At 43.2% G+C, this 19,715-nt stretch overlaps 2 protein-coding genes across 5 annotated transcripts; one reads left to right on the top strand and one right to left on the bottom strand.

The window, feature by feature from the left end:
• The first annotated feature begins 1,721 nt into the window (after window positions 1-1,721).
• cdk10 (cyclin dependent kinase 10) lies at window positions 1,722-13,173 on the top strand. 4 transcript variants are annotated; one of them, XM_084555030.1, is made up of 14 exons: window positions 1,722-1,963; window positions 3,013-3,085; window positions 3,184-3,255; window positions 3,485-3,587; window positions 4,053-4,134; window positions 4,547-4,614; window positions 5,239-5,291; window positions 8,171-8,240; window positions 8,399-8,458; window positions 9,046-9,169; window positions 9,557-9,696; window positions 10,906-10,958; window positions 11,038-11,126; window positions 11,296-13,173. In XM_084555030.1, the coding sequence occupies exons 1-14, from the start codon at window positions 1,874-1,876 to the stop codon at window positions 11,320-11,322; spliced, it is 1,104 nt and encodes a 367-aa protein (XP_084411156.1). In that variant the 5' UTR covers window positions 1,722-1,873; the 3' UTR covers window positions 11,323-13,173. The 4 variants fall into 4 exon arrangements, with proteins under 4 accessions (XP_084411156.1, XP_084411157.1, XP_084411154.1 ...); XM_084555031.1 differs by lacking the exon at window positions 11,296-13,173 and having other exon boundaries at window positions 1,727-1,963; window positions 11,038-11,176; XM_084555028.1 differs by lacking the exon at window positions 1,722-1,963 and having other exon boundaries at window positions 2,597-3,085.
• A 127-nt stretch (window positions 13,174-13,300) lies between these two features.
• vps4a (vacuolar protein sorting 4 homolog A) lies at window positions 13,301-19,384 on the bottom strand. Its single transcript, XM_084555027.1, has 11 exons — window positions 19,172-19,384; window positions 18,111-18,222; window positions 17,889-18,033; window positions 17,739-17,800; window positions 16,481-16,600; window positions 16,237-16,393; window positions 15,299-15,447; window positions 14,946-15,027; window positions 14,551-14,770; window positions 14,104-14,244; window positions 13,301-13,950 (listed from the first exon to the last, which is right to left on the bottom strand). Exons 1-11 carry the CDS (start codon window positions 19,190-19,192, stop codon window positions 13,849-13,851), a joined length of 1,311 nt encoding a protein of 436 aa, XP_084411153.1. The 5' UTR covers window positions 19,193-19,384; the 3' UTR covers window positions 13,301-13,848.
• Window positions 19,385-19,715: the final 331 nt, after the last annotated feature.

The raw sequence follows: 19,715 nt of genomic DNA, 5'->3' as shown, positions 1-19,715 counted from the left end.
GCTTTAGAGGAGCTGTTCCACCTTCCATCTTTATACTGTCTATGGTTTTTCCCCCTCAAAAAGTTGGATGCCATGAACTTTCGCCCTCCACAACTTCATAAAACAACAAGACCACACATACACAACCTCTTCTGGAGTCAGCAGGTATACGTTACCTAACCTGCAGGTCAACCTCGGGCTAGTGACAGCATGATGTTGAGCTTTTATCTTTAGCTACAGGAAGCAAAACACCACATCTACATCAATTGATCTCACTGTGAATTTAGCAAGAAAACTCAGATCTGAATTATTAAACTTTATCTGGGACTAAGGCTTCGGTTGATGTGCTTTTACTAAATGTTATTCACATCACTCCAGTGTCTTGCTGGGTAAGAATCAGTTCCCAAAGGTGAGACTTCCTTCAAGGCAACTATTTCTACTTTAACTTAGCATGTTTCACACAACTCTCAACTATCGTTTTGGATTTTTACACAAACCTTCAATAAGACAAACATGTTGAGGGTGGGGGTCACCTGCACCTTTAACTCAGACATCTAACTCCTGTACTGATGATATGAGTCGTTAAATCTTTCCATTCTTCTACCTGGGTGTAAGTGGATGTGACTGGTTGGTCGCGTTCTTCACCTCCTCCCCCAGGTTCAGAGAGCACCGTCCCGTCACAGTCCAACACCGAGTCAGATTCGACCGGCTTGTCTCCACGTCTTCCCACCATCCTCATCACAGCTCCGTCACAGGAAGACATCCATGCCACGCCGTCCAACATGAGTCTGGCTGACGTCGTCAGAGAGCGGAGGCCTTCCTCCACTCCCATCGTCGTGGGGAGGAAACCACCGACCGGACGGTGACGCAGAATGTCCCATCAGGTACGCTGAGAGGAAAGAGTCAACCACATATCCCAACTTATAAATATGTCAATCTATCATTAAATTATTTCCACTGATTCATATGTGCTTCAAATAAAAACATAAAAATCCTTCCTACATACAGCGTAGACGTGGGAAACATTTTCTTTGGTGTCTGTCTTTGTATTTGTTTGCCTCAGTTTGTGATATTGTTTGTGATGTTTTGTGTCTCCTTCTTCACTTTATCTCATTTTGTGGTAGTTTGTGTATCTTCTTTGATATTGTGTTTCCACCACCTTTGGGCCTGTTTCTGTCTTTTTTGTCTTTTTGTGGTTGTGTTGTGTTTCTTTGTAGTAGTTTTGTCTCTGTTCCTTCCTTCTTCTGAGTCTGTTTGCATCTTTTGTCGTGAACCATTTGTTCCACAAAACTTCATCCCAACGTCCTAGAGTCCAAGTTAACGTCTGAACTATTTACATTTTATTAAAACCAATTTAAAAAAGTGAAGTTTCCAGTAACACAGGACAAAGAAAAGCACCAAGAGCTCATCTCATCTGAGAGCCTCCATCAAGAGAAGGTTTTGTAGTTGATCTGATTTCTACATCAATGGATCTGCTGCTCTAGTTTCTACTAATGTTTCTGAGAACAAAACGGAAAAAAAAAAAACAGTTAATAATTCAGTGTAGAAAATGTTTGTTCACTTTTTTGTACAACCAATAACTATTATTACTTTTAATCATTATAATAGTTTATGTTCAGATTTTTTATTTTTTTTTCCTCGTAGAAATCTTTAATAACTTTAATACATATTTATGTTTATTACAGGTTTTATGTAAGGAACTCAACGTGGACAACCAAAACTATCCACCGTGTCTTTTACGCCTCAAACTCCGGGAAAGGTCTTTGTTGTCCTCACGGCCCAAAACAAACAAAAATGGCGGCGCCCGCTGGAGTGAACTGCGGCTTGTCGAGTTGAAGCCGTGACGGATGATTATCGTCTCTACTGAGCTAAATAAACCTTCTTTAATTAAAGAATGGACGCCGTCGGAGAGGACGAACCGGACCCCATAAGGCTCAAGTCCATCAAGGACTATAAAACTTTCACAGTGCCTCAAAGCGACAGGGTAAGAGACGGGAACAAGTGACGCCAAACTCCATTCACGATTCTTGTAGTTTAAGGAAACTCTGGTCATCAGCGACATTACTTTAACAAAGAACACGAGTTAATAGTATTTAACAAAACATGGTAGCCTGGTCCCAAATTCGGCTTATATCTGAAATAGTTCAAGTTAAACCTTAATGGAGAGATGTCGTTGTATAAGCGAGTTTCTTGAGTCACTGTTTTCAGATTCCTCACGTCGTTGTAACGATGAATAAAATGAGCTAATATTAAGTTAGCAAGCGCCATCACGTCTAACTTCTAAACAAGTTAAAATATAATCATTGCACATGCTTAAAAACAGGCGAAGTGTTTTGTGCCCAGTGGTTAAAATGGCAGATTTTTAGATGGAGTTTGGTCTGCTCTCCATCTCACACTAACCAGCCACCTGTGCCTCTTATCTGCACAGTTATTAATTGCAATTAACTAATTAAGTAGAGACGAGCCTCTTAGTGTGAATTACTTAACCTTCAAGCTGAATTCCATTTAGGTAATGACAAATTCCACTTGAGAGCCAAATCTCACTGTTAGATTCCTTTATTAGATTAATGTTAATCAGTTCATTTGAGCTTCATTAAAAATCATGTATCCAGGGGAACTACATGCCACGTTTATTTTTTTAAGCTACATATTGTATCGGAAAGGAAATTGAGGTCCTTCTGTAAATGCTGACACTTTAAGTCTATTTACTTTAACAAACAATCCTTAAATATTAAAAGCAGCTTTAAATTGCACAGTATAAATTAACAGATTTCTGAGCATATATTAATTTGTTTGCCTAAATATGTTTTATTTGACCATCAGTCCAAAAAATGGGGACCATCAAAGCATGCTTTTAATTACTGGGGGGAAAAAATGTCAACAAATTCAAGCACTTACAGATATTCCACTGTTTCCCGTCACATTTTGAAAGATTTGACCGTTCAGATTGTTTTAAAGCTGCAGAAACCTTCAGTGAACACTATGTCAGATCTGAGGGGAAACTCTCTCTTTATCTGTGAAACTGTTTCTCAGTTTGGGAGCTGCAGAAGCGTCAGAGAGTTTGAAAAACTGAACCGAATAGGAGAAGGAACATACGGCATCGTGTGTGAGTATCGACCGCAGCGAATGTTTAACATCTAATGCAACAGTTTGACCGTGAAACCTGTTCACCAGTAAGTAATCTGATCCTTCTTCTGGATGTAGACAGAGCCCGTGACACTAAGTCAGATGAGATCGTAGCGCTGAAGAAGGTCCGCATGGACAAAGAGAAAGATGGTGAGACTTTGTGTTTCACTCTTTGCATCATTTAACTGGAGTCTCTCTGTTGGGAACTGATTCTGCTCCTGCAAACATCTGCTGGGCCAATTAAACAGAAGAGTAACAGCAGTCATACACATCATCTGAGCATCATGGAGTTGATTATGCTAAAGTCATGATGTAAAGTGTTCTTGTTCAGAGTTTCTGTAGTTTAGTTTTTTTGTAAACGCTGCCGTCTCTCCGTCAGGGATCCCCATCAGCAGCCTCAGAGAGATCACGCTGCTGCTGAGGCTGAGACATCCCAACATCGTGGAGCTGAAGGAGGTGGTGGTCGGCAGCCAGCTGGAGAGGTAACGCACAAGAGAGATCCTGCAGCAGAGCAGTCTGTATGAATGCATTAGTTTTGGAGCTCACCTGACTCCCAGCTGATTCAAAAATAGTCAAAGAGGTGAAGCCACGGCCTTAATTCTGTTTTTTGTACCAAGCTGTAAAGATGTTTATTTCTCATATAAAGTTTTAACATGGATTGACTCATTGTAGGAGTCAGACTCTAGTGGACGTTAGAGGAACTGCAGTTTGAGACACTTGCTCTGACTCAGGGTTCTCGTTAACATCTCCTGTCTTTGCTAAAAACGATGCTTTAAACAGTCAGTTCATTTCATAAATATCAAATACAGGTCAACACTCTTTCATTCTCTGATTTGCTGCTGCAGCCTTTCAAACTTTGAGGTCCATGAAATCACCAGGACCATGTTAGTTTCAGGACGTTTGTGTGTTTCTGTCTTGCTGGTTAACTTTGTGCGTCTCCTGTTCAGTCTGTTCCTGGTGATGAGTTACTGTGAACAGGATCTGGCCAGTCTGCTGGAGAACATGCAGACGCCGTTCTCTGAGGCTCAGGTAGGAACACGAGGAACTTCACTGTCTTGCCATTTCATTAGGTACACTAGTGAATGCGTTCTAATATAACAGCCGTGCACTAGAGCAGGGGTGTCAAACTGATCCTGTGGCTGCAGGTTTTCCATTCCAACCATGCAGCACCCATGCAGTGGGTGTGGCTGGCAAGTTTTTGTTCCAATCAAGCAAGAGGACACCTGAAATGACTGCGTGAAGGCAGTTCAGTTGATGGATGGAGCCAAGTCAGGTGTGCTGCTGCATGGTTGGAATGAAAACCTGCAGCCACATGGCCCTTTCACGGATCAGTTTGACACATGTGCACTAGAGGTTCTGGTATTCAGCTTTAGTCTCTAATAACTGAGAGAGCTGTTGATTCTAGTTTAGTTTGTGTTCTAAAGTGTTTTTTCCTCGGCAGGTGAAGTGTATCGTCCTTCAGCTGCTCAGAGGTTTGGAGTACCTCCATCACAACTTCATTATTCACAGGTCAGTCACAGAACACAGCTAACTTACAGGTTTACATCAAAATAAATAGACGTGACATTTGTTTTCAATTTTGACATTTTCACTCTGCGATACTGTGAAGGAGCACAGTGCAGCCTCCTAAGAAAACTAAAATAATTATCTCATGATCTAGACGTCTGATTCAGTGACTCATAATTATGTTATCGATCTGATTTAATTTGATTATTTTATAATAAGGAGTATTATTAAAACTAAGGCGTCCCTGAACGTTTGAATCGCACTGAATCTAAAAATGTTTCAGTCGACCTCCTGCAGATCTTTGCAGAAGCAGAATCTGTTCCCAGTGGAGACACTCCAGACCTTCAGGGGTTAAGAGAGTCTGTTAAAACAACACTAAAATAAAATAAAGGGACGTGGACAAAGTTTACACAGACGTCTTCTTTAACTCCTCTTTAAAAGAGTCGCTTCTTCTAAGTTGAGCTATGGTTTTGTTTCTCAACATTACAACACCTGTGCCCTAAAGGTTTTGGCTCCGTACACACCTGAGGAGCAGTAGTCTCTGTTCTGATGGCAGAACACCCTGAACACTTGTAATGCTGCGTCTCCTGGCAGACGTCTCACTGTCCTCCTCCATCTCATTATCAGGGACCTGAAGGTGTCTAATCTGCTGATGACGGACAAAGGCTGCGTTAAGATCGGTGAGTCGTCTGGGAAGAGCTCACTGTAATCACATTAAACCCCGCTGACCTCTGACCTCTGTGACAGATAGATGTGATAGATTGAAGAATAGAATATGAGGTGATCTGGTCTCTAGAGTCCAGGTTAAACAGGTCCAGGTGTGAACACCGATCTGGTCTCTAGAGTCCAGGTTAAACAGGTCCAGGTGTGAACACTGATCTGGTCTCCAGAGTCCAGGTTAAATAGGTCCAGGTGTGAACACTGATCTGGTCTCTAGAGTCCAGGTTAAACAGGTCCAGGTGTGAACACCGATCTGGTCTCTAGAGTCTAGGTTAAACAGGTCCAGGTGTGAGCACTGATCTGGTCTCTAGAGTCTAGGTTAAACAGGTCCAGGTGTGAACACTGATCTGGTCTCTAGAGTCCAGGTTAAACAGGTCCAGGTGTGAACACAGATCTGGTCTCTAGTATCCAGGTCAAACAGGTCCAGGTGTGAACACTGATCTGGTCTCTAGTGTCCAGGTGTGAACACTGATCTGGTCTCTAGTGTCCAGGTTAAACAGGTCCAGGTGTGAACACTGATCTGGTCTCTAGTGTCCAGGTTAAACAGGTCCAGGTGTGGACACTGATCTGGTCTCTAGAGTCCAGATTAAACAGGTCCAGGTGTGGACACTGATCTGGTCTCTAGTGTCCAGGTTGAACAGGTCCAGGTGTGAACACTGATCTGGTCTCTAGAGTCCAGGTTAAACAGGTCCAGGTGTGAACACAGATCTGGTCTCTAGTATCCAGGTCAAACAGGTCCAGGTGTGAACACTGATCTGGTCTCTAGTGTCCAGGTCAAACAGGTCCAGGTGTGAACACTGATCTGGTCTCTAGTGTCCAGGTTAAACAGGTCCAGGTGTGAACACTGATCTGGTCTCTAGTGTCCAGGTGTGAACACTGATCTGGTCTCTAGTGTCCAGGTTAAACAGGTCCAGGTGTGAACACTGATCTGGTCTCTAGTGTCCAGGTTAAACAGGTCCAGGTGTGAACACTGATCTGGTCTCTAGTGTCCAGGTGTGAACACTGATCTGGTCTCTAGTGTCCAGGTTGAACAGGTCCAGGTGTGAACACTGATCTGGTCTCTAGAGTCCAGGTTAAACAGGTCCAGGTGTAAACACTGATCTGGTCTCTAGAGTCCAGGTTAAACAGGTCCAGGTGTGAACACTGATCTGGTCTCTAGTGTCCAGGTCAAACAGGTCCAGGTGTGAACACTGATCTGGTCTCTAGAGTCCAGGTTAAACAGGTCCAGGTGTAAACACTGATCTGGTCTCTAGTGTCCAGGTTAAACAGGTCCAGGTGTGAACACTGATCTGGTCTCTAGTGTCCAGGTCAAACAGGTCCAGGTGTGAACACTGATCTGGTCTCTAGTGTCCAGGTTAAACAGGTCCAGGTGTGAACACTGATCTGGTCTCTAGTGTCCAGGTGTGAACACTGATCTGGTCTCTAGTGTCCAGGTTGAACAGGTCCAGGTGTGAACACTGATCTGGTCTCTAGAGTCCAGGTTAAACAGGTCCAGGTGTAAACACTGATCTGGTCTCTAGAGTCCAGGTTAAACAGGTCCAGGTGTGAACACTGATCTGGTCTCTAGTGTCCAGGTTGAACAGGTCCAGGTGTGAACACAGATCGAGTCTCTAGTGTCCAGGTTAAACAGGTCCAGGTGTGAACACTGATCTGGTCTCTAGTGTCCAGGTTAAACAGGTCCAGGTGTGAACACTGATCTGGTCTCTAGTGTCCAGGTTGAACAGGTCCAGGTGTGAACACTGATCTGGTCTCTAGTGTCCAGGTTAAACAGGTCCAGGTGTGAACACTGATCTGGTCTCTAGTGTCCAGGTTAAACAGGTCCAGGTGTGAACACTGATCTGGTGTCAGTCCACATGTGGAGGTGGTCCGGGACACATGTGACCTCCTTCCTTTGGTAGTGTGAACACACAATGGCTGCGTTCAGACTGCAGACGGATCTGATTCAAATCTGATTCCTTCTCATATCCGATTTTTAGGGCTGACTGTTCACACTGCCTTTAGCAAGTGTCCAAATCGGATATGGTTCTGTTCAGACTGGGCCACATTCTTCACCGGTCTGATAGGTTGCTGTAGCAACGAGTGGAAGCGTCATTCAGCACGTGTATTTGTCAGACGTCATATAATTGCGACAGCGACAAGCAAAACAACAACAAACAACACAATGGATGTACGTCACGTCAGTGTAAAGATTTATAAGGCATGCAGTTTCTTCCTCTGTCCAAGGCGAATTGTTTTCAAAGTCCTCCTCCATTGTGATAGCTGTAGTATCACTGTCCGTGGCCGTAACGTGGCTCCTCCACAACGGAAATAGGCACGCGGTCTGGTGCATTGGTTCTGGCCTGGCGTCGCGTAAGTGACGTCACGGACAGTCAAAACCCATCTGAGTGTTGGGAGCTGTTCAGACTGAGACGCATCTGTCCATATCCGATACGAATGCGATATGAAACTACCTCTGGATGTGGTTTGCAACCGTTTGGCAAAAATCGGATTTCATGTGATCTGTCACTGTTCAGACTTCAAAATCGAGATCCGATTCAAATCTGAATGGGCTAAAAATCGGATTTTGGCTGGCAGTCTGAACGCAGCCAATGAGTCCTGGGTCACATTAAAGACCACCTACTCAACAGGGCTGATCTGAGGAAGAGGAGTTTAACTCATTCATTCAACCACTAGTAGAAATGATCACATGAGTCAGTGATGTCTGTTCATTAGTAATGAGAGCCTTTTAAAAGATGCTGGTCTTCCTTTTTATTCCTTTTTGTTCCATTCTTATCTAACTTGTATCTTTCGTTTTTACTTCCTAATAAAATACAAAATGTTTTTCTGATCTTTCTTGCAGCTGACTTTGGGTTGGCCCGGATGTACGGCATCCCCCAGCAGCCCATGACCCCCAGAGTGGTCACACTGTGGTGAGTGTAATTCACTCTGGGTGCTGTGTTGTGTGTGTGTGTGGTGTGTGTGTGCTGCAGATAAACCTTGTGTTGCTCTACTTGTGCAGCCTCAGTGGAAACTCTCCTTGTAATCCTCCGGCTGTAATCCTTCATTAATTACCTCTGTCGTGGTGCAGGTACAGAGCTCCAGAGCTCCTCCTAGGGACCAAGACCCAGACTACAGCTCTGGACATGTGGTGAGAAAACACAAGACGGCCGCTGCTAGACACTCAATATAATTAACATATAACATAATAATATATATATATATATTAGCATTTAATCATCAGCTTTTTAAGTAAGTTCATGTCCTCGACACTAACACATAGAAGGACAAATGAACAGTAGAATCAGAGGTGTATGTACATATGGAGTCAAACGTTTAATGAATCTGGAAAAAAAAAAAGGATTTGATTGAAAGTTCAAATTCTCATCTTTAACTTTGTTCAAGTTTAATTTAATTTAAAGATAATTTTGATTCATTTCTGGGATTCTTTTGAATAAATGTACTTATTTTAACCTTTGTTTATATTTTGATATTTGAGTTCTTAGTATTTGGTTGCAGACTGAACGTTCCTCAGTCATGCTGGCGTCAGGAAACATGGATTATTACCAATTATTATTATTCAAGACTGGAGCTTTCAATTTCAAAATCAAAAATAATGAGCAGTTAAAAACATGAATAAATATTCCTAAACACAGAGGCAAAGTGTTTTATAAAGCTAATGAGTCAGACTATAACGTACCAGATTAGAAGAAATGAAACCTGCTGCTTCCTCTGCAGGGCGGTGGGCTGCATCCTGGCCGAGCTCCTGGCCCACAAACCTCTGCTGCCCGGGACCTCAGAGATCCAACAGGTCGACCTGATCGTACAGCTGCTGGGAACGCCCAACGAGAACATCTGGCCGGTGAGACTAACCCTAACCCTGTAGGTCCTGACTGGAGACGACGGATCCATTAGAGGATGAGTCCAGTTAAAATAATCTTTGTGGGAGGAGTCTCGTTTCTGTGATTGCTTTTTAAATTTATATTATAAATGTAGATTAATCAAATGAAATGGAGTTCAGTCTGTAAATGATCCTGCATGGAGATCCCTACTGCAGTAAGATGTTACTCCAAATAAGACTGAAAACAAATATTAACAATGACTCGCGTACAAATCTGTTATTTAGAAAGCTGCAGCAGGTATGTAATATTGGCTCACTCTTCCTGTCTTTGTCTACTTTCAGGACTTGTAGTAAACGTTTTATCATCTCCGTTGTTGTTAATGGTTCATGGTTGTACGTGTGTTGCAGGGTTTCTCTCAGCTCCCTCTCATCGGTCAGTACAGTCTGAGGAAGCAGCCCTACAACAACCTGAAGAATAAATTCACCTGGCTGTCTGACGCCGGACACAGACTGCTCAACCTGCTCTTCATGTACAACCCTCAGCGCAGGTACGAGCTCATCCAGGTCATAGTATAACTAAATAAACAAGGACATCTAGAGTTTCTTGAAGATGAAGATGTAGCTGTAAAGGACTGGTGGTTTAACTATGACTAAATGTGAACAAATCTCCCTACGGTGACAATTAAGTTTATTAAAGTTAGACACGTTAAACTAATCAAGGCTCATCCAGGTATTTCTAAAATGATCTGATTAGTATCTGGCTTCGAGCTTAGTATAAAATCACATCCCTGTACAGACAAAACGTCTTCCTCTTTGTTGGCGAGCGTCAAAGCTACCAAAAAACGAAGAAGAACCAGAGTCGGGTGACCAAACATGTCTGCTAGTAGTAGAAGTAGAAGGAGGAGGAGGAGGGTAAAGGCTGCAGCCAAACAACAACAACAAACACTGAACGTTTACAAGAAGAGAAAAGTTTCCTGGAGACAGCGTCAAGGAGAAACATCTTCCAGAGAGGGTTAGGGAGTTTATGGCAGCGTTGGATGACCAGAACATTTCTGGAGTAGAGAACACAAGGTACCAGCTACCCTCTCCACACTACATTAACTTTGACTGAAAGATTTATTGGACTGAATCCAGTCCACTCTAGGAGAAGACAAGGAAGACAAGGACAGACTTTAGGAAGACACAGGAGACCAACTCTAGGAGAATACAAGGAAGACAAGGACAGACTTTAGGAAGCTACAGGAGACCAACTCTAGGAGAAGACAAGGAAGACAAGGACAGACTTTAGGACGCTACAGGAGACCAACTCTAGGAGAAGACAAGGAAGACAAGGACAGACTTTAGGAAGACACAGGAGACCAGCTCTAGGAGAAGACAAGGAAGACAAGGACAGACTTTAGGAAGCTACAGGAGACCAACTCTAGGAGAAGACAAGGAAGACAAGGACAGACTTTAGGAAGCTACAGGAGACCAACTCTAGGAGAAGACAAGGAAGACAAGGACAGACTTTAGGAAGCTACAGGAGACCAACTCTAGGAGAAGACAAGGAAGACAAGGACAGACTTTAGGAAGCTACAGGAGACCAACTCTAGGAGAAGACAAGGAAGACAAGGACAGACTCTAGGAAGACACAGGAGACCAACTCTAGGACATTTAGGACCAGAGCGGGACGTCCCTAGTGTTTTCATTCATTCATTACCTGGAACTTGTTGTAGCTGAAGGTCACTGACCCCGTGTCTCTTCTCCTGATCCTTCAGAGCGACGGCTAAAGACAGTCTGGAGAGTTCCTACTTCAAAGAGAAACCTCTGCGTGAGTCCACAGACGTCCTACATGTCTCACTCCGTCTCCGTCCTCTCAGATGAACCTTTAACTCGTTTATCTTTTCCAGCCTGTGAACCGGAGCTGATGCCAACGTTCCCCCATCACCGCAACAAGCGAGCAGCTGCTCCGGCAGAGAGCCACTCCAAGAGGAGCAAGGTGTGACGAAGACGATGATGATGATGATGATGAAGAGACATTGGACTCTGGTGGGGATGTTTTTTCCCCGTTGAGGTCAAACAGACAAATCGAACATTTTGTTGATTGACATCTCATGATTACAAGGAAAATCCAAGTATTACAAACTTCTATGTCTTAATAATTACAGATAAAAACGTCCTGGAGCTGTAATTAAGAGATACTGGGTCTGTACTTTCAAAATAAGAGCATGAAACAAGATTCTGACATAATAGATGGACAGGAAAGGAAGTGGCGGCCGTGATTCCAGATCCTCTGAGGCTTCATGTAACCTGTTTAAAGATGGAGAATCATCCAGGTCTTCAGAGACAGGAAGTTGAAGAGGACTTTCAGAGTAAGACGTAAGAGTTACCTCTTATTCTCTCTGTTGACTATCACAATTAAAAAAGTTCATAAAGCTGCTCAGATCAGGATTCAACACTTTAACTCTCTGGATAAACGTGGATCAGAGACTTTTTTAATCCTGCAGTGGGAACATGACTGAAATAAGAATAATTAAATATTAATCTGTCACACTGTGCTAACATCACCAGAACTTGCTGGTTTAGTTTTGTGCAGTAAAAACAAGAAACTTAATCTAAAGCTCAAATAAAAGTCAGTTAACAGGTCGTCACTGGATCTTCCTCCACTATAAATAAAACTGAGAATATTTCCCTCAATCTTAAACAGATTTCCTTTGTTTAAACCACTGAACAGAATAAAACAGGTGAAACCAGCACTGACCCTCGTCTTTCATTTGAAATGTCAGTTTTTATTAATTCAGGTTAAATTAGTAGTAATGGTTGCGGGTCCCGGTAGCAGGGACGTTTTGAACCACAGGAACCTCCATGAACACCAGAGTCAGTCTGAGACGCTGACGTTAACACGGTCATCACCTCCAACAGGGAGTCTAGTCGGGCCAGCAGACAACCACCAACCACCAGAGTCGTACTTCAAGTGTAAACATAGCCAACGATGAGATAGATACAAGACAAATAAATAGAAATGAAGTTCTGTAACACTGTTGAACCATTAGAGCCGGCTTAAACATGAAGAGATGTGTTTGACTGAGTTAAAGAAATATCAGTTAGTATCTACTATTGACGTGAGGACGGTCGACGTTTCCTTGTCAGTTCACACACGTCAGATGTTTTTGTCATTTATTTAATTATTATTTTTCAGGTCCGTTTCCTTCCAGCTTTACTCACTGCACCATCGATGCCCAGCCTTAATTCCTTTGAGGACATTTTGAAAATATGTGATATTTTGTTTATTTATTAATTAATCAGATCAACTGATGATTAAAACAAATGTGTTGAAGAGAAAAACATAGACGGTTAAATTTCACCTAAAGCTCAACAACAGAGCAGAATTAGTGCTCTGACTTATTTTTAATAAACTAATACATCTAATATACTGTCCCCAGATTAGTTTCTCTATAAATCAACTAAACATCGGTGGGTTAGTTCTCCGTACAGGGACTTTAATAACTGAGTATTAAACTCAGTGAGTAGATTTACCTCCTAAAATACAAATATCAAGTAAAACTAGTTTGTTACTGACTGAAAACACTTTGGAAAGTTCAGATTTAACGCTTTAAATGTTTAGTTTGGTTCTGAAATCCAAAGACACTTAACCTCCAGGGATAGAAGACAAAGAAATCCCTAAAAAATGAAGTCTTCTTACTTTTCAAATAGCTCAAAAATGACTTAAATTAACTTTAATAAGAAAAGAAAATGATCAACTGATGATTAAAATAAATTAAAGATTTAATTTAAACTAAAGCTCAACAACAAATCTTTATAGAGAGACTCAGGGCTCCAACTTATTATTATTTATGCATTAATCTGTCTATTTTCTCCATAAATCAACTAAATGTTGATGGGTTAGGTCTCCGTACAGGGACATTAATGACCGAGCATTAAACTTGTGTAGATTTACCTCCGAAAACACCAAACAAACACTTGGCACAGTTCAGACTTAACACTTTAAACGTTTAGTTTGGTTCTGAAAACCAAAGACTGCAATAGAAGACAAAGAAAACCAGGAACATTTGGAGTTTTAAGTTTTAACTGCAGCTCTGAATATCTCAGTCAAGCACATCTCTTGTAATTTAACTCATTAAATTAAATAATAAATCAACAGGGCTCTCCACGTTAACATTAAGACACAGACACAAGTTTAATAAAAACACTTAATGCATTCACACACTCGCATGCCTGGCGGGACGACTAACAGCTTTATTTAGTTTAGCTTCTTCTTCATTGTCCTTCGTTGCGATCCGAAGCAAAAAGTGCACGACGGCGGCAGAACGTTCAGTCCTTCAGTCAAAAAAAAACAAAACAGAATCGGCTCAGAGGGACAAACTCGTGTCCAAACGTCAAACGCAGCGAGGATGAAGAGTTCTTGTAGTGAATAAATACGCTGGGGGGGCAGGTGGGGGGTAAACGACGTGGGATCTACGGTCCAGCTACTAAATCACACCAAGGTTTTTCTGCTGCAGCGTTTGGTCAGTGTCCTCTCCAAGGATTCAAAACGCCTCCAGATTTAAATCCATGAGAGGCAGTGAACCAAGCGCTCAGCCCAGAGATGAGAAGCCTTAAAGGTTGATACAGCGGTGAACAGAGAAGAGGAGGAGGAGGAAGGAGTGTTGTTATCGGGGGCAGTTTGAAGTCTGATGGTCTCAGACGTGGAGCTCCGTCTCTCAACCCTCCATCCCAAAGTCCTCTGTGAACTTCTTGACCTTCAGGAGGTCTTCAGTGTTGACCGTGGGACGGGTGGTGGACAGAGAGCGCAGCATGTCCGACTGAAAAGACACACAAACCAAATTATTATTATTATTATCATCATCATTATTTTCATTCTCCAACAGTTTAGTCTGTCCAACTGTAGTTTCTGTGTCTAAGGACTAATTTAAAGGACGGACGTCCATAACTGCAGCGTTAGTAAAACATCTCACCATGCAGACGATGGGCTCCAGTAGCTTATCACTAGGCACTTCCATCCAGGTCATCTCTATGGCTGCAGGGTCGCCGGGGGAACAAGGAGTCAAGAGGTCGTCCACCATCACTTGGTTGTTGCTTCGGGAAGGACCGCGGACCTGCAAGAGAAAAAATAAATAAATAAATAAATCAATCCTCTATTTGAACAGGAAGGTCAGCTCTGGACGGAGACTTCCTGGGATCCAAACACTTCCTGTCAGAGGTCACGCCTCCACATTCTTAGCTATAGCATGCTAGCAGGGTTAGCCTTTGTCAACTGACGGTTTAATAAAGGTTATTCAAACAAGATGGCTGACAGAGAGAGAATTTGTGCAGGCTTCACCAGAAGGACTTTAGTAAACTCTGCTTGATTTATAAACCCATTTAAAATCAGGTTTAAGACCCAGCGTCTTGTTTCCTCCCACCTTCTTGAAGTGCGTGGCCGACTGGACCTTCCTGACGGGCTGCATCAGCGCGTCCCGGACGATGATGCTGATGTCGGCGCCGGAGTAGCCGTCGGTTTTGTGGGCGAGCTGCCGCAGGTCGGCCTCGCTCAGACTGTGCGGCGTGTTTCCCAGGTGGAGCCGGAACATCTGAGATCGGGCCGGCTCCTCCGGCAGAGGGATGTAGATACGCTTCTCAAATCTGACCCGGGACGAGACAAGAAGGTCAGATCAGAGTCCATGTGTTCAGAGTCACACCATAATAGTCTGAGAGGTCCCAAAGGAACCCAGGGGAACATCTAAGCAGCTAAAGGCCTCTGTCACAGGATGATATTTCAGTTGGATGTTTATATAAGTGCAGTGACGTGACCTCTGACCTTCTGCGGATGGCGGCGTCCAGCACCCAGGGGATGTTGGTGGCTCCAAGCACCAAAATACCATCGTTGTTGTTTCCCACACCTACAACAAAAAAGCAGAGTCAGAGTGGGATTTCAAGAAAAAAAAAGGTTCTATTATTTAGCCTAGAACACAGACTACAATGTCAAAATAATAGGAACACGTGTCAGTTCAATAGTTCTACAAAATGAGAACACAGTTGTCTCAGTTATTAGAAACTAAAGCTGAACCCTTCACTGAGACCAGATTTAGAGCAGGACTGTTATAGTTGACTAGTGTTCCTAATGAAGTGGCACACAGGCCGTGTTGTAGTGTCTTAGTGTCTCGGTCTCACCTTGCATCTGGACCAGGAACTCTGTCTTGATGCGGCGGGCGGCTTCGCTCTCGTTCTCGTTCCTGGAGCCGCACAGAGAGTCCACCTCGTCGATGAAGATGATGGAGGGTTTGTGCTGACGAGCCAAGTCGAACAGGTTCTTCACCAACCTGACAGAGATACGGGATTATCAGGACTGATGTGTTTGACATGTTTAATCTAAAGAGATGAAGACTTTACGGCTGCAAATGAAAACTAATTTTGTTATTAATTACTTTTTCAACGAACCGATAGTTTAGTCATAAGATAGAGAAGAAAATCTCTAAAATAAAGTTTAGCATTGAGTTGTTTTTGTGTCAAAAACCTAAAATATTCAGTTTATAATCATAGAAAACCAATAAATAAGAGGCTGAGATATGACAATTTCAGGAAACGACTTAAATAATTCTTGCTTTAATGGTAATAAAGGCGAACTAGCAGCTTGTCAAACTGGTTGATGCTTATTTTTCTGTCAAATCATCAAGTTATGAACCTGTGAAGACCAAATAAATCAGGACTATCTCCAGAACCATCAGGTCCATGCTAATGACCAGTCACCAAGTCATGCTACATATCGGTGCTAAGCTAACTTTCACTACAAGATGACTGTATTGTGTTTATTGTCTGTAGTACCATCACTAGATGGAGGCCAAGGGGATGAAACTGAGGCTTAGGAATCAGATTCTGTCTGGCAAGTCACCATGTGGTGAACGGTTGATGGAGAATCATAATAAAAACACTATTAAAAGCGTATGATGCCAGTTGTTTTTGGATTTGATAAAATACTGAGATATAAGAAGACATTCTGTCACACCGACTGGGAAACTTTCCTGACCTACTTGCACTCTGCCAAACCAGTACCAGGTTTGGCGTTAAACTGATATTCTCACACATTTCTGAACAACAGCAGTCTTACTTACTTCTCACTCTCTCCCAGCCACTTGGACATGAGGTCTGAGGACGACACGGAGAAGAAGGTGGAGTTGTTGGCCTCGGTGGCCACGGCCTTAGCCAGGTACGACTTCCCTGTTCCTGGAGGTCCGAACAGCAGGATGCCTCTCCAGGGAGTCCGCTTGCCTGGGAACAGGAGAAGAAACGTTATTTATGATTCACAAGTTGAAACGTTTCCTAACTGATGTTTGGAGAGTGACGATTCCACAGTACCTGTGAAGAGGTGAGGGAATTTGATGGGCAGGATGACGGCTTCCTTCAGAGCTTCCTTAGCTCCCTCCAGTCCAGCGACATCGTTCCACCTCACGTTGGGTTTCTCCATCACAATAGCACCTACAAACACAGACACATGAAACTCATTATGTCAGAATTATTAACCCCTCAAATGGAAGTGTTCTGTTTCTAATTAAAACTTTATTGCACAAAGCTGCAGTTCCTCTGTTCTCTGGTCAAACATGGATGGAAACATGAGGAGTTTCCTGAGCTGGAGGTTCTGATTCTGGACAAGCTAAAGGTTTTGGGAGATCTTCTGCCTTCACGAGTCCTGGAAAACTACTGCTGTGTTTGTAGCAGCAGAGTCATTAAATCTTCCTCATCATCATCATCATCATCATTATCAGCCTCTGGTACATGTTCATTTGCAGAACTGCTGTCATGTTCCCCCTGTGTCTGCGTGGGTTCTCTCCAGGTTCTCCAGCTTCCTCCCACCGTCCAAAGACATGCTGGTTAGGTTCATTGGTGATTCTAAATTGGTTGTAGGTGTGAGTGTCTCTCTGTGTTAGCCCTGTGATAGACTGGAGACCTGTCCAGGGTGGACCCCCCCTCTAGACCAATCACAGCTGGGATAGACTGGAGACCTGTCCAGGGTGGACCCCCCCTCTAGACCAATGACAGCTGGGATAGACTGGAGACCTGTCCAGGGTGGACCCCCCCCCTAGACCAATCACAGCTGGGATAGACTGGAGACCTGTCCAGGGTGGACCCCCCCTCTAGACCAATGACAGCTGGGATAGACTGGAGACCTGTCCAGGGTGTACCCCCCCTCTAGACCAATGACAGCTGGGATAGACTGGAGACCTGTCCAGGGTGGACCCCCCCTCTAGACCAATGACCCCCCCCAGCGAATGAACTGCTGTCATCAAAATCCTCCAAACTAAACACGTTACTGTGACAATGAGCCAAAAGCTCCGTCCACATTTAAAGCAAGTCACTTGTCGTCCGTCTCTTTGCAGCCGACAGTCGGTGTCTGCTGGATGCTTCGGGCTGTGGTTGCCTAGGTAACACTCTTGTGTGTTTCTCACTCTAAATGTTGAGTGAAAAAGTGAAAGCTCTTCTTGCCATCTCCGCTCTCTACACGGTGAACGTTGCCAGCGATGTAGACTTCAGCGGGGGCTTTTGTTCATTGGTTGAGGAGCGACAAAAAAAAAGTTAGAGCCAGTCCAACGTTCCTGAGGTTTCAAAGCCAACTCACCCATGAGTTGCTCCTGCAGCTTCTTCTTCTCTGGGTTTTCACCTTCGCTGTCGCTGTCACTCCTGAAAACACACCGAGAATAAAATGAGAAACACAGTGAGTTCCACGTCTGCGTTGGAGACCTGTTATCAGCAGGAGAGCGTGACATACTTGTCATTGCTCTGCGCCTCCTTGACGGGCTTCTTGCCCTGCTTGTCTTTATTCTTCAGGTAGTCCTTGAGCTTCTCCGCTCTGTCCAGGTACTGCATGCACTTTGCTCGTATGCTCTCCTTCGCCTTGTCGCTGTGGGCCTCATCTGGAAGGAACAAGTCAAACGGTCAACACGAATGCAACACGGCGACCAGCTGAAGAAGCTCGGGACGCAGTGCTCACATTTGATGGCGTGCAGGAAGTACTCCACGGCGTGTTGGTACAGGCGCAAGGCCTCCTCATAGTTCTTCGCCTTGTCCTCCTCTGTGGCTTTGGTGACGAGATCGATCGCTTTCTGCAGCAGATACAGAGAAAAAGACAAATGTTAGAAGTATAAATAAACACGTGTAACTTCTCATTAAAACCTGACATTCAGACAAAACAAAGAAGATCAGAGCTGTTTATTCTGTGCTATATCTTAAAAACAATCCCTAAACTAAAATATTTGCATGCTTACTGTGTTAGCAGGGTCCTGCTAACAGAGAGGCAGAGATTTAACCTTAGCTAGCACTCCACACCTCCTCTAAACACACCAGAACTAATAAATATAACCACGACTATATGATGTAGTCAGCTAACACACTGACATCACATGTAAATGATGTAAAATGCTTAATTAGCTGCCTTGCTAGCACAGTTAGCAGGCTTCAGTGTCAGCTGTTGTGCTAGCAAGTTTAGCTTAAAGCTGCAGCACCGGCTAAGCTAGCTGCATTAGCATACAGGTCAACAACGAACCGTTATTTTTTACTGAGAGTGTATTACACACCTGAAATGGTTTTAAAAGACCCAGAAGGTGGTTTAAAAACATTCCTCGTAATTTAATAAGTATTTTAAAAATTATTTAACACTGTTTTGGGAAATTTGGCTGCATTTTCCGTCCTTTAAATTATACAAACATATATTTTTTGGCCCGTTTTCCATAATAAAATAGGTGTTTTCTGTCCAGGTAGCAGAGCCTAGCTTGGAAACAAATTAAAAAAAAATCTTTAATATTGTTTAGCAGACAAAATATGTTTTTAAAAGAATATTAAAATACGTCTTTATAGATTGTAGACATGCATTTAAAACATGTATAAGTCCTCTCTGGGTTATTCAAACACCATTATTATTTTACTTTCCTAAAGATAACCAGCATTAAAAGCCTTTATATAAATATATAGCCACACAAGAGAAGCTAACGGTAATGCTAAATGTCCAGTTCTTATAGCATGCTAACGTTAGCCTGCTAGCTAACAGCAGCCGACCTGTAGTGTTGACGTTGTCATTTCATCTCACTCTTCTGCTCTCCGACAAGACTTCTATCCTCGGACCCTCCCCGAAGGTGGATGCGGCGGAGAAATGAGCTCGTTCAGCGGCCCTGCTTTGTGACGGGACGGGCCGCTCTGGACATGACAACACACAGCTGCGGCTAATACTAATAATACGGCGGCTAGCTAAGGATGACAGCTCCACCTCGACCCAACACAACCACCACAGCAACAACACTGCGTCGACCGACAAGCTAGCCGATACTAGCTTGACTTCCGGTTTAAAATTTCAAAAATATTTCATTAAATTGAAAATCACAGACGCTTAAATGACTAAATACACATATCCGACAATCTAATCAAACGTATGGCTAAGATATTCACAAGTTAAAATTGTATGTGCACTTTATTTAACACAATAAACACAAACGATACTTTTAACCTGAAGACATAAACGATAACTTCCGGTTTCCTGGCTAAAACTAGTAACTTGACGAATGGAATAACGGTAAATAACGGTAGCATTTATTCAACGGGCTAC

Source organism: Chelon labrosus, assembly GCF_963514085.1.
Source record: "Chelon labrosus genome assembly, chromosome: 11".
Classification (NCBI taxonomy): domain Eukaryota; kingdom Metazoa; phylum Chordata; class Actinopteri; order Mugiliformes; family Mugilidae; genus Chelon; species Chelon labrosus.
This window is presented reverse-complemented; position numbering and strand designations above follow the sequence as displayed.

Bases quoted from the DNA above. Each gene is read 5' to 3' on its own strand.
- cdk10 (XM_084555028.1), top strand. From the start codon at position 2,854: ATGTCAACAAATTCAAGCACTTACAGATATTCCACTGTTTCCCGTCAC. The intron at 3,256-3,484 runs GTGAGACTTTGT...TCTCTCCGTCAG, and splicing joins CATGGACAAAGAGAAAGATG to GGATCCCCATCAGCAGCCTC. The intron at 8,459-9,045 runs GTGAGAAAACAC...CTTCCTCTGCAG, and splicing joins ACTACAGCTCTGGACATGTG to GGCGGTGGGCTGCATCCTGG.
- vps4a (XM_084555027.1), bottom strand. From the start codon at position 19,192: ATGACAACGTCAACACTACAG. The intron at 18,223-19,171 runs GTCGGCTGCTGT...TATCTGCTGCAG, and splicing joins TGACAACGTCAACACTACAG to AAAGCGATCGATCTCGTCAC. The intron at 16,601-17,738 runs GTGAGTTGGCTT...CTGTGTTTGTAG, and splicing joins GCTGCAGGAGCAACTCATGG to GTGCTATTGTGATGGAGAAA.